Source organism: Muntiacus reevesi, chromosome 3, assembly GCF_963930625.1.
Source record: "Muntiacus reevesi chromosome 3, mMunRee1.1, whole genome shotgun sequence".
Lineage (NCBI taxonomy): Eukaryota > Metazoa > Chordata > Mammalia > Artiodactyla > Cervidae > Muntiacus > Muntiacus reevesi.
The window spans coordinates 161,988,449-162,002,900 of record NC_089251.1 but is presented as its reverse complement, the minus strand read 5'-3'; the positions used below and the strand labels follow the sequence as shown (position 1 = coordinate 162,002,900).

Sequence of the window (14,452 nt, the reverse complement as noted above, 5' to 3'; positions counted from 1 at the left end):
TCAAGTATTTGAGACTTGACTTTTGGATAAAACGAGAATTAGGTCTGAAGTTTATCACTTTATTTCACTAGGAGTTTTCCCTAATTGATTTGTATGTGGCAGCTCCTAACTAATTCACAATCTGAGAATAATTTTCATCTTGTACAACATTCAACCACTGGCAAAAAAAAAGAAAAATTACTGATCAGAACATATTTTCTAATAACTGTGATGGGTCTATCTATAGTATCGGTCCAAGGCTCAAGTCTTAAAAGCAATTTAAATTATTTTTAATAGACTTCATTTCTTAGTGCAATTTGAGGTTCACAGCTGTGTGCTTCGCTCTGTCGCTGTCTTGTCCAACTCTTTGCAGCCCCATGGACTGTAGCCTGCCAGGCTTCTAGACCCATGGAATTTTCCAGGCAAGAATTCTGAAGCGGGCTACCATGTCCTGCTCCAGGGGGATCAAACCCACATCTCTTGTGTCTCCTCCATCGACAGGTGGATTCTTAACCACGAGCACCACCTGGGAAGCCGAGGCTCCCAGCCAGACTGATCAAAAAACACATCAAAAAGAGAATTACCATACACTCCCTTCCCCACACACACCAGCTTGTCTTACCCTCAACATCCCTCACCACAGCACAGGATTTGTTACAACTAATCAACATACATTGACACATCATTATGGTTCAAAGTCCAACATTTAGTGGACTCTCAGTGTTCACTCTTAGTGTTTCATATTCTATGGGTTTTATACTGATATGGTATCCACCATTTTATCAGAATGGTGGTACTGATAGGTACCATTTAGGGCACAGAATAGGTACTGTGTCCTAAAAATTTCTCTGTACTCTGACTATTCATCCCTCCTACCAAAACGTCCTGACAACTTCTGGTTTTCAGTGTCACTATACTATTCTCTTTTCCATCAAGTGAAAGGATTGGAATCATATAATATTAGGCTTCTCAGTTTCATTTCGCTCACTTACTAATATGCACTTAAGGCTCCTCCATATCTTTTCATGCCTTGATAGCTTGTAGCCCGCCAGGCTCCTCTGTTCCTAGGCTTCCCCAGGCAAGAACACTGGAGAGGATTGCCATTTCCTCCTCGAGGTGTTCTTCCAGACCCAGGGATCAGAACCCAGGTCTCCTCATTGCAGGAAGACTCTTTACCATCTGAGCCATCAGGGAAACTCTTATTTCTTTTTAGCACTAAATAATATTTTCTTAATATCCCACACTTTACTTACTTGTATAAGAATATCTTGGTTGCTACCAAATTTGGGCAATTATGAATAAAGCTGCTATAAACATCAATGGGCAGATAATTGTGTGAACCCATGTTTCCAACCCATCTGAGTAGACACCATGGGGTACAATGGCTGAACTTCATGGTCGGTTATTTGTTTAGTGAGAATCTGTCAAACCAGCTTCCAAAGTGGCTCTACCATGCTACATTCCCACTAGCAACAATGACCAGTTATCTTTTTCACCTATAAAGACGTGCTCAAGTTGCAGTTCTTATTTGTTGCATCGAATTTCATGGCTGCAGCCCAATTCTCCACCCTTTGGAGCCCTCTCACGTTTGCTGGGCACCTCAATTCTTCCTTGCCTAATTCAACCCCCTCTGGAAATGAGCAGAAAACTGTTTTGTTTTTTTTTCTTTCTTTTAAATTTCTTTCTAAAGGCAGAAGGTTTCAAACATTTTGTAACCAGAGATCTTTTCTTTTTCTCCAAAGGAAATACACTGGAGATGCTTCACATATGAAACTGGTAATTATGAGAGTCACCTGCTTACTCTGGGTTGACATGATTTGTCCACCTGTCTTTCCCGACCTTTTCCCCAGCTGGTTGAAGACTCTAGATAGGACTCACAGCTGAAAGGTCAGGAAACATTTGCTATAGTGCAGCCCCACGGCAGCACGAGGGTTTCTAAGTCTCCGTTCTTGCCTAACAGAATTGGACTTTCTGACTCTGGAATAAGCGTTGAACAAACATTCTCACTAGAGTTGTCAGTTTGCAGAGGGAGAAGGGGACGGCACAGGATGAGACGGTAGGATGGCATCACTGACTCAACATACATGAGTTTGAGCAAGCTCCGGGAGTTGGTGATGGACAGGGAGGCCTGGCATGCTGCGGTCCATGGGGTCACAAAGAATCGGACACTATTGAGCAACTGGACTGATCTGACCTTGGCCTCACAGAGACATACATTAAGGAACTAGAGTGCAAAACAGAAAACAATGAGAGGAATGAGCGTCCAAAAAGGAGATGATTCCACTTCAGAAGCTTAAGGGATCGCGCCTTGCAATTGAAAGTTTTCAACTTGATGCAGATAAAGTCCTTAATTTGACCTGGACAACCCCCTTATTCTGCCTGTTCCTTACCACATGCAAGATAAATTTCGCCTCCCCTACAGCACAGGAAATGTGTGGGGAGAGCTCACTCCTGAGCTGCGGTGATGCAGGAGGAAACAGGACGCTGGCTAACTGGCTTGCCAGCGAGGGGTGCCAAGGGCATTCCCGGCCAGCAAAATGCATGCAGCTAACAGGTCACCGCTGGTCAGTGGGTAAATGAGAACAGGGTGAAGAGAGGTCAGATTACATGAGGGCTGTCAGGCAAGTCAAGGTTAAAAAGTCAGTAACCAGACACAGTCAGGAGTCTGCCGGCCCTTCTTACACCGGTACTGTACAGTGTAAATTTACACCAGTTTCCTGGACTGATTGTGTTGGCTGAAATGATTACACATTTCACTTAAAATATCAGTAAACTATTAGACATCTAGAAGAATCTTCTGAGTATACCTGAATTTTCTATAGTATACCTGTCATGATAGAAAGAGAATATTTTCTTCACTAGAAGTATTATGATCTACAGAGAGAACCAACAGAAGGTGTCAATAATTACAAAATTATTCATCATAAAATAAAACTCTCAAGAAGAATGAAGGCAATTTTATGATAAAATAACAAGATTGAACTTCTAAAATCTTCAGATAAATAACCAGTGACCAGATAGTAGAGTGACATACATTAGGAAATACTAAAGTATCTGAATACTTACAAATGATAATTATTCTACTTATATTATTATTAATGTTCAGGTAATGCATGTAAAGGTTTAATTTTCATCTAAAGATTTTGAATTGGTTCATAGCGATATTCAGTTCTACTACAGCCTTCTACTTTTCTATTCATTATCTCAGTTTGGGGGGGGGTTGATATTGATATTGAAACTCAAACTAAAAATCTTATCTACTTGAAAAAATAATTGTAATACATAGTGAAACTATATGCAACTTTGTTCTTTATTTTTCAAGTCTCCTATAAATGTATCATCATACATTCATAATTTATGAAAGAAAAGAGAAAGGGGGAAAAAAAGATTTCCTATCAGATATGTTAGGAAATCTAATTGCAAACTCTTCATCTCTAAGAACTTTTTTTTGGTAAACACGTTAACCTGTGTCACACTATGGGCAATTCCTTCATATATACCTTTCAATTCATTAATTCTCTTTTTGGCATTGATAAATTGCTCTTTTTCATAATCTGCTGAGGATTTTTTTCTTTTTATTTCTAGTAGTTAAATTTATATTCTACTCAATAGCTACCTTTTTCTATTAGGTCTGTTTTCTGTTTTGATTTCCATTTTTTTAACAATTTTCTGTCCTAATTAACATACAACACGCCTGTACTGTATTCTATTTCAAACTGTCCTTAAATTTTCTCACGTTTTCTGGAGAACCAATCTTCTGGTTTACCTTATATGCTCTCCTCCACTCAGGGTAAAGTCTTCCTTTGTTTGAGTTATAACGTGTATCATGAGGACTCCTTCAGCAGAGCTTGATTATCTCAGGAGCTGTCAATGCCACGCCCACCGAGCCCCCTCGGGAATGTTTTTGTCTGCATCCAGCTGGGAACATCAGACGTTCCAAAGCTTGGGTCTGGTTTTTACATTAATTCCTCATTCTGGACATCAAGCGCATTGCAGAGGTTTAGACTGTTCTCATTTTCCCTCATTCCCCACTTGTTTTTTCAGCCTCCTTGACGCCCAGTCCATGGGAAGGAAGAAGAGCCCAACACAACCACCTCAGGCTCAGCAGGACGACGGCTCACGCACTTGAATTCTAGGTTTATGCATTCCTCTATTCAAAGACAGCTGTGTTTTTTCCACTTCTTCACTTACCCCTGGAAAATTTTCTGTTTTTTTTTTTCTTAAATCTGATTTATGATATAAATATTTATTAAATTTTACTTAGTAATTCTAGCAAGAGGCCTTCGTCTTGCTGGTTCCAGACGTCTCTGACACTGTGAAAGTCATACCAGCCCGGGGCAGCTGATGTCTTCAGACACTCTATGTGGGAGAGAAATAAACAGCTACCTTCTAAAGTCACTATTTCGTGTTTCCTCTCACCTGTTCAAAAACAGTCCTGTTACACCTTCGACTATTCAGACTGGAGAACCAAAGACTAAGGGAAACATAGAATATTGTCAAAATAATAAAGAGATTGTCATTCTTGCCAAAGCGAACTTTTGAAATAGGCTGCACAACAGAGACAAGGAAAACTTCTTTTACACGAAGGGATATGATTGACTATTGTCATTTTTTCTTACGACCTGAAAAATGACTAAAGGTACCTCTGAAGTTCTCTTTCTACTTTAAAAAAATTTATCTATTTCATCAGAAACATAATCAATCAAAATGTATTTTAAGTAAACAAAAGCAGAAGAAAAAAGAAAGGCAAACGCAGAGAGGGACATATCGGCACATACATTTTGGGCCCAGTACAATGTACCCCATGACCCCGTTGCCACCTAGAACCTCCACACAAACAAACAAGGCCTATCACTACGGCCCTGACACTTTTCTCGTCCTTTATGCTCATCTTAATTGGAAAGCTCTGCTTGGCGGTACTTGTTAAATGCGTCACTCTCCCAGTCCTGCCTCCGTCCAGTGGTTTAGAACCTGCTGTGATCTCTGTATGCACACAGAGTGAGGCCATTCTCTGCAGAGACTTCACCACCCAGAGCCCTGACTGGCCGCGGACAGTGACCCCAGTTACCTGGCCCGGGGGCTGACGAGGCGCCGCTCTCCTCGCGGTCCCGCAGGATAACGGCCAGGCCCACCGAGTCGACCGGGAGCAGCGAGCCGCTGAGGTCCACGCGAGTCAGGCTCTGGGGCTCCCTGTCGGAGCGCCCCCACGCGGGCCGCGGGCTGTCCCCCCGAGGTGTGTGCCCCTCTGGGCCTCTTCTCCGGGGTCTCAGCACGATGTGAACGACGCTCTGCTGATCCAGGTCACAGCTCTGTGTGAGGGAGATAGAATCACAGCAAGAATGAGCAGGCATTACACCGCAGGTGGAGCTGAACCCGCCTTCATTCTGCAGAGTACCAAAGACATAGGTTTATGTCCTCCTTCTGCACGCAGTCCTGGGACTTACTCATGTCCAACTCTTGCAACTCCAAGGACTATAGCCCTTGAGGCCCCTCTGCCCACGGAATTCTCCAGGCAAGAATACTGGAGTGGGTAGCCATTCCTGTTCCCAGGGGATCTTTCGGACCCAGGTCTGAATGCTGAACCCAGGTCTTCTGCATTGCAGGGGATTCCTAACCATCTGAGCCACCAAGGAAGCCCCAGGAATTTAAAGGGCAGTGACACCTGTGGTTGATCAGGATAAGCACACATGTATGTGTTACACAGTCATGGAGAACTGGGGCCAGACACTGAAGTGTAGGGGTAAATGGAATGCAACAAGAGATGAAAACTGAAGTGGTATTCAAAGGGGCATGAAATCTAGCAGGAAAAATAAAATGTATCACATTGTATACATAAGCACACAGAAAACTAATATGTTTCAAAACTATTTTACCAGAAAGGACATGCCCTTATCATTACCAAATTTAAATACTAGCACCCTTTTCTGTTGTTGTTGTTTTTTTTTCTTTTCCCTCTTTCTGTTTTAAAAAGTACAGAGAATTTGTTATTATCAATTACAGGGTAATTTTCTCTAGAATTTACAATACACTTCTTTCCAGTAGACCCCACAAATACTCCAAAATCCCTAGCAATCACACCAGCAGGCCAGTGAAGCAAGAGGAGAGGTTACCAACACTATTTTGACCTTTCACTGTTTCATCCTATCTCACAATTAAAACCAGTGAACATCTACAAAAAAGCTCTGCAACTATATATGGATTTGTATGAACCACAGCAAGTATCATTCTTGCTTGAAAAACTGAGTGAAAAAGCGTTTCCTCTAAAACCAGGAACAAAACAACGATACCTGCTCTTGCCACTTTTATCCAGTATAGTCTTAGCCATGAGAATCAAAAGAAAAAAAAAAATTAACTCATGGAAATCTCTCACAATCCTATATACTAAAAACAAAAGATCAGAAAGATTAAGGAAACAATCCTATTTAATATCACAACAAAAAGAATAAAATGCATAGAAATAAACCTACCTAACAAGACAAAGACCTGTACTCAGAAAACTATAAGATACTGAGAAGCAATCAAATGCAATAGAAACAGATGGAGAGATACAGCATGTTCTTGGATTGGAAGAATCAATATCATGAAAATGACTACACTACCCAAAGCGCCCTACAGATTCAATACAATGCCTATCAAATTACCAACGGCATTTTTCACAGAACTAGAACAAACAATTGTACGTTGTGTACGCAAGCACAATAGACCCCAAATAGCCAAAGCAAGCTTGCGGGGGGGGGGGGGGGGGGGGAAGCTGGAGGAATTGGGCTCCCTGACATCAGACTATACTACAAGGGTACAGTAATCAAGGCTTTAAAACTCAGTAGAATTAAATTTGGACATCAGATAATTTGCTAAGACAGAAGCTAGACAAACAAGCCAAGTCTCAGTTTCAGAATATCTACCAGGTAGAAACAGTTGCTCATGGGTCTGTCCCTTCTCCCACTGAGCAAGGACCCTGCTCAACAACCCCCCACTGCTGCCATTCTCCTTCATCTTTGGAAATTTAAAGAACACCCATACAAAATGTAACAATACTGGTAACAACTATAACACCCTTATCCACCCTCAAGTGCTGTATTATCCCTAGCAAACTTTTACAGGGGACTTAACTGTAGTGTATTTTCTATGCCAAACAAAATAAAAAAAGGCAATTATTTAGGAAGGCATGTCAAGGTGTTTTGTTTTTTTTTAAACGTAATGGTTAACAAATGTTTTGTATGGCTATTGCTAACAATGAGATAATGTGGTTAAAGACAGCATGAGCTTAGGGCATTCCGTGGGAGTCAGAAGAACCAAAAATCATTCCCACTGATTCCACTCTCTTGTGCTCTTGGTCACCTCCATAGTGATGAATGAACACAAACTCCAATTTATATTAATTGGATGAGAATAAAAACTGTTCGTTCAACTTGATAATTCGTTTAAAAAAATAAAGACTTTGAAAAGACTGGCACTTTGTGATTTATGCTTTGAATTTATTTCACATTTCTTAGGGCTAGTTTTCATTATGATCAAAGATATGATGCTACACAGAGATATTGAAAGCCCCCCACCCTCTGGTTGCCAAAGGCCAAGGAATACAATTACTGGGAAAGGTCAATTAGCAGCACACTAATTAGCCCGTGTGGGTCTCAGCCCTGTCACCCTGGATGTCTCTCCCACCGCAGGCCTGGGACAATTTTGCTGCTCATTAGGGCCTGCACACAGGGAGCTCTGCAGGGAGCGGAGGAGACAGAGGCAACTGACAGTTCCCCTTAGCTGTGCGGCAAGGGGTTTACTGCGAGAAGAGGCTGGTGCTGTTTGCCCAGGTGAGTTCTTGCAGGGCTCTCACTCATCCAAGATCACCCTTGCCTGTATACAAAGGACAACAAGCTAGACAATTGTTTTTAGCCAAGTTAAAACTGTTTTATATTGTAAACTTCATAAGAAATGCCCCGGAAGTATCCTTTCAAAAAACTAAGGTCAAGGTATTCCGTCCCATCTCCTCATGGCAAATAGGTGGGGAAACAATGGAAACAGAGACAGACTTTGTTTTCTTGGGTTCCAAAATCCATGGGGACAGTGACTGCAGCCATGAAATTAAAAGACACTTGCTGCTTGGAAGAAAAGCTATGACAAACCTCGACAGTGTATTAAAAAGCAGAGATGTTACTTTGCCAACAAAGGTCTGTTTGGTCAAAGCTATGGTTTTTCTGGTAGTCATGTACAGATGTGAGAGTTGGACCACAAAGAAGGCTGAGCATTGAAGAATTGATGCTTTTGAACTGTGGTGTTAGAGAAGACTCTTCAGAGTCCCTTGAGGTCAAACCAGTCAATCCTAAAGAAAATCAGTCATGAATATTCGTTGTAACGACTGATGCTGAATCTGAAACTCCCAATACTTTGGCCACCTGATGCAAAGAACTGACTTCCTAGAACAGACCCTGATGCTGGGAAAGACGGAAGGCAGGAGGAGAAGGGGACGACAGAGGATGAGATGGTTGGATGGCATCACTGACTCAATGGACATGAGTTTGAGCAAACTTCAGGACATGGTGAAGAACAGGGAAACCTGGTGAACTGCAGTCCACGGGGTCACAAAGAGTCAGATACAGCTTAGCGATTGAACAAGAGCAATCCCTGTCCACGAGTCTATTCTCTACAATCGCATCCCCACTGCTGCTCTGCCATATATGTGTATAAGTGTGTGTCAGTCGCTCAGTCATATCTGATTCTTTGCGACCCTGTGGATTGTAGCTCACCAGGTTCCACTGTCCATGGAATTCTCCAGGCAAAAATGCTGGAGTGGGTTGCCCTTTCCTTCTCCGGGGAATCTCCCCGACCCAGGGATCGAGCCCTGCATTGCAGGCAGATGGTTTACAATCTAAGCTACAAAGGAAGCCCTAATCGTATGCATACATAGGACTAATTCATGTTGATATGTGTCAGAGACCAACACAATATTGTCAAGCAATTATCCTCCAATTAAAAATAAATAAAACTTTTAAATAAATAAGTGAATGAAAGAATGGGACGGCCCCTGGATGATGGCCACTCCTCTCCCCTTCCCTTTGCTTGTCTTTCTCTTCCCCTATCTCCTGCCCCTCCCCTCCTTCACTTTTCCCATATCTCTGACGCTGTCATTCTAACCATGCTTTCTCATGGCAGGGAACTCAAGCAGGCCTGTCACTGCTCATTCACAACCAAAGAGAAGCAGGTGTGCCCCTTGCTTGGTTTCAGCCCAGTGGTGAATTAAGAACAGCCCACTTTACAACTGAGAACCAACCGAAACAATACATCCATTGCTTGGAGGTTGTAATAAGTTGGTAGTCAGCTGAAACTGAACCAGCTGTGTTTTACTTCATGGCTCTTAAACAGACTATTAGACAACAAAGAAAATGCTTATCTGGAATCAATGGAAAGCCAGAGTGGTCATTTTGAACTCCTGACTGCTTTAAATCCAAAAAAAAAAAAATCTTGAAAAAGAAATAGAAGAATCTCTCGCAGGAAAAATAGCAATAGGTATTTCCTTACGGAGTCACACACCTACCACAGAGCTGTAAGAAATGACTCTTGAGGGGAGAAACGTAATCAGAGGCCGCTTATTCTTAAATACTAAAAGTTTCTCCCCGTGTCAAGGAGACGCCCACTGCCATGTAAGACAATCTAGCCAAGAGCTCTTCACCAGAGCTCATTCAGTAACTCGGGTCTTTCAAGTCCCTTGGGCACAGGCCTGAGCTTGAGTGACTTCACAGAGAGGGAAATATTTAGTCAGGCTCTTCAACAGCAAGGAAGGAACAAGAGCTGACAGGCATTCATATTTATTTTTTTAAACAACTGGCACAGAGATAAATGGTTTCACACCTTGCTATAAATTCCTTAAGTTTCCAGCCTCAGGTTTAAAATTTGAGATATAAATACAACACATTGTTACTTATGTCAGCTCCTGTTTCATAATCTGGATATCTTATGTCACATGTAACAATTCTTTTACCGAGAATAAATAGAACATGAAACTGCTATCCTCTTGCACACCTGTACGCCAAGCAGATGTCTCCTTGAGCTGCCCTCCAGACACTGGCTGGTAAGAAGGCATGTGAGTCAGTTCTAATGAGGTGGATGAACCTAGAGCCTATTATACAGAGTGAAGTGACTCAGAAAGAGGAAAGCGAACACTGTATATTAACATACACCTATGAAATCTGGAAAGATGGTGCTGATGAAGCTATGTGCAGGGCAGCAATGGAGACACAGACAGAGTGAACAGGTGGGATGGGATGGGAGATGGGAGGAAGGTTCAAGAGGGAGGAAATACGTGTATGTATGGCTGATTCATGTTGATGTATGGCAGAGCCAACAGAATACTGTAAAGCAATTATAGTCCAATTAAAAATAAATTTTTTAAAAAGGCATTGAGAGCTTGAATGAACTGGGACAAATGCCTAGACTCTGTCATTTGACTGTAAGACAGGATAAATGGTATTCATTCTTTCTGTTTCAGCAGTTGGTCCTAACTGATTGCTTAGTGAGAGACTTTATTTTCTTGGGCTTCAAAATCAATGCAGATGGTGAATGTAGTCATGAAATTAAAAGACACTTACTCCTTGGAAGAAAAACTATGACAAACCTAGACAGCATATTAAAAAGCAGAGACACTGTTTTGCTGACAAAAGTCAGTTTAGTCAAAGCTATGGTTTTTCCAGTAGTCATGTATGGATGTGAGAGGTGGACAATAAAGAAAGCTGAACACTGAAGAATTGATGCTTTTGAACTATGGTGTTGGAGAAGACTCTTGAGAGTCCCTTGAACTGCAAGGAGATCCAACCAATCAATCCTGAAAGTAATCAACACTGAATATTCATTGGAAGGATGGATGCTGAAGCTGAAACTCTACTATGATGCGAAGAACTAACTCATTGGAAAAGACCCTGATGCTGGGAAAGATTGAAGGCAGGAGGAGAAGAGGACAACAGAGGATGAGATGATTTGATGGCATCACCAACTCAATGGACATGAGTTTCAGTCAACACCAGGAGTTGGTGATGGACACGGAAGCCTGGTGTGCTGCAGTCCACGGGGTCGCAAAGAGTCGGACACGACTGAGTGACTGAACTGAACTGAACCTCTCTTTCATTTCAGTTTTCTTCCAACTAAAGGAAGTATAGTGGATTGAAAATATCTACTTAAAATGCATGCCCATCAAGAACTTTAGAATTTGAACTTATTTGAAAATAGGGAGTTTGTAGATGTAATTGCATAAGGATCTCAAGAGGAAATCATCCTGCATTTCAGGCCCACCTGACAAAAGTCCATCTAGTCAAAGCTGTGGTTTTTCCACCAATCATGTATGGATGTGAGAGTTGGATAATAAAAAAGGGTGAGCACCAAAAAATTGATGCTTTGGGACTGTGGTGTTGGAGAAGGCTCTTGAGAGTCCCTTGGACAGCAAGGCGATCAAACAAATCAATACTATAGGAAATCAATCCTGAATATTCATTGGAAGAACTGATGCTGAAACTGAAGCTCCAATATTTTGGTCATCTGTTGCAAACTGCCAACTCATTGGAAAAGTCCCCGATGCTGGGAAAGATTTAGGGCAGAAGGAGAAGAGGGTGTAAGAGGATGAGGTGCTTGGCTGGCATCACTGACTCAGGGAAGATAGATGTGATCAAACTCCAGGAGATAGTGAAGGACAGGGAAGGCTGGTGTGCTGGGAGTCCATGAGGTGGCAAAGAGTTGGGCAAACCTGAGCAAATGACAACAACAATTCTTTCAACATTTAGTTAGAGGAGATTTTAAGATCTTTAAGAGGGAAAGGTGAGAACTGTTGGCAGCAGCCCCATCACAAGCCTTCTCATCTTTTGTTTCACTTTGATTAGGTAACAAGCACCCTGGTCTACCCAGGATCATTGAGTTTATACCTTTTTTCCCAGGGTGACTAATAACAGCTCTCCTTGAACTTTTGAAGCCTCCTAGTCTGAAGGATAAATCATATGGTCACCCTACTCATGGTTGCCTATTTATGACACACAGTATAGATGCTCAAAAGTAAATTTTGTAGTACTTAATAAAATAATTACAACAGCAAGCATATCTACCATTTTGTGAATTATCTATATGCTAGGCATTGTTCTTAGTATGTTCTCATTTTACTCTGTACAATGCCATGGTGAGATGGGTACCATTAATAACCTCATTTCATAGATGAGATAACTGACAAAGGCATCAAGTATAAGCCAAAGTTATACATAAGTACTAAGTGGCTGAGCTAGAATAATCACTAAAATTCATGTGGCTCACTGCTTACAAATCCCTGTTACCAACATATTTAACCTCACCTGACACTTTCACCAACTCCATCTCAAGTATCATGTTCAGTATTTTCACAAAACCACTTAGAGCTCAGGAAGACAATGAATTAGCCAGGATTACACAGACGTTTATAAGCAGGTGGGCTTCCATTCAGGTCAAAACATGCATAAAAATCATCTGAGGTGCCAAGGAGAAGAACAGCTTTTCATAGTGCATCGTAACCCTGCAGAATCAGAATCAGGGGGGGTGGGGGGTGGTCAGCAAGCTGCTGCTCTTTGCTCTTTCCTCCCCAGACTCTCTATGTCCAGTCAGGCTGGGAATCTCTGCCAAAGGCCAGAGCCGGACTTCAGCCTCTTGGTCCCAGCTTTGCTGTCCCACTTGAAACTTTCCATTCTGGGTACACTAGCACCCCGTACTGAAGACCTGCACCCTCCTTCACCGCTGCGCCAGGTGGCTACCTGGTGTCTCAGAGACTCAAGAGGCAAGACAAGGATGCTTCAACCTAGCCTAAGACAGTCTCTAGAACAATGCAAAACAATTTGTCGGACACTCAGGCTTTCCGATGAAAATGTTTTTTAAAAAGTACGCACAAGAAGAAAACAGCAAATGGATAAGTATCCACAGGGCAGAGGCCAGTTATAGATGTGGACACTACATCTGTATACATACATATGCATGTAAACACACATGTGTGAATACATTTTCATGTGCATATGTATGCACATCAGGGGCTTCCCTGATAGCTGACTTGGTAAAGAATCCACCTTCAATGCAGGAGACCCCAGTTCAATTCCTGGGTCGGGAAGATCTGCTGGAGAATGGATAGGCTGCCCACTCCTGTATTCCTGGGCTTCCCTTGAGGCTCAGCTGAGAAATAATCTTCCTGCAATCCGGGAGACCTGGGTTCGATTCCTGGGTTGGGACGCTCCCCTGTAGAAGGTGGCTCATTCCAGTATTCTGGCCTGGAGAATTCCATGGACTGTATAGTCCATGGGGTCGCAAAGAGTCAGACATGACTGAGTGACTTGCACTTCACTTCACTTCATGTATGTACATGTATACAGACAAACTGACATGTTTGCTTTTAAACTGGAAAATATTATGGAGAATTTGCTATTTCTTAATCATTTGCTAAAAGTTCAAAGGCTACAAACTGAATATAAAACTCATAGAAGAGGTTAAAGAGGGCAATACATATAATTCTATGGCTAAATACACGTGTGAAATGTAACATTCATTCAACAAATATTTTATGATCATGCTATTTATCAGGTTGTGCACTGTTCTTTATAAAGTAGCGACTGAAACAGTCATTAAAACAAATAATTTCCCTCCCATATCAATGTGCTATTTCTGTTTCCCAGAAACTAGGTACATGATTCTAAGTTCACATAGAAAAATAAATGTGCAAGAATATCTGAAAGCATTCTGTAAAGAGGAGCAATGATGGGTGTGGCCAGGGGAAGCCTTAAATATAACATAATGTCTCTATTTTCAACCGTATGACACAGGAACGTGAATAAAGGCTTACTTAATGCAAAAAAATAAGAAGTCCAGAAACATAATCAATGTTTTGGAAATATGGCATAATAAGGCCATTATCGGGTTATTAACTCCTAATTTCAATACTGTCGTGTCTCAGGGAATGGGGAGACCCAAGGAGAGGGAGAGACACGGGGAAACACTCGGTTTACAGGGCTGTCAGAATGCACGCATATATCAAGTATTTGCCATCTTAATGGGTGTGGTTAGTTAGCACCCAAAAAAAAATCACAGAAGTAGCATCAAAGATGACTTGTCATAGTTGACCCTAAAAAATACAGTAATAATGACAAAAACTGAAATATTCAGAGAATTCTCAGACTGTGAAACAGAGACCCGGTGTGAGCAAATGCTGTGAGAACAATAGTCCTGATGGGCTTGCTTGAGGCAGCATTGCCACAAAGCTTCAATATGTAAAAAGACCCAGTATCTGTGACGCGCAATAAAACAGCACAATAAAACGAGGGATGCCTGGAGTTGTATAAAATACTTGTAAATCGTAAATTCAAGCTTTGAAAACTTGAAGTTGTCAAAGAAGTCTTGCTTCTATCCTTATTTATTCTAGCCTATTTGCTTCATATCCCAGAAGCAACTTTTTTTTTTTTCGTTAGTTATTTGTTTTTCAGATTTCTGGTTTATT

The 14,452-nt window shown here is 41.6% G+C and overlaps 1 protein-coding gene across 4 annotated transcripts in view; it reads right to left on the bottom strand.

Annotated features, from left to right (window-relative positions):
- The window catches only part of PRKN (parkin RBR E3 ubiquitin protein ligase), a 1,207,894-nt gene that overhangs the window by 833,712 nt on the left and 359,730 nt on the right, over positions 1-14,452 (bottom strand). For all 4 annotated transcript variants that reach the window (XM_065931040.1, XM_065931041.1, XM_065931042.1 and 1 more), the window contains exon 4: positions 5,048-5,288. In XM_065931040.1, coding sequence (XP_065787112.1) covers positions 5,048-5,288 — 241 coding nt within the window. The remainder of the gene's footprint in view (positions 1-5,047; positions 5,289-14,452) is intronic.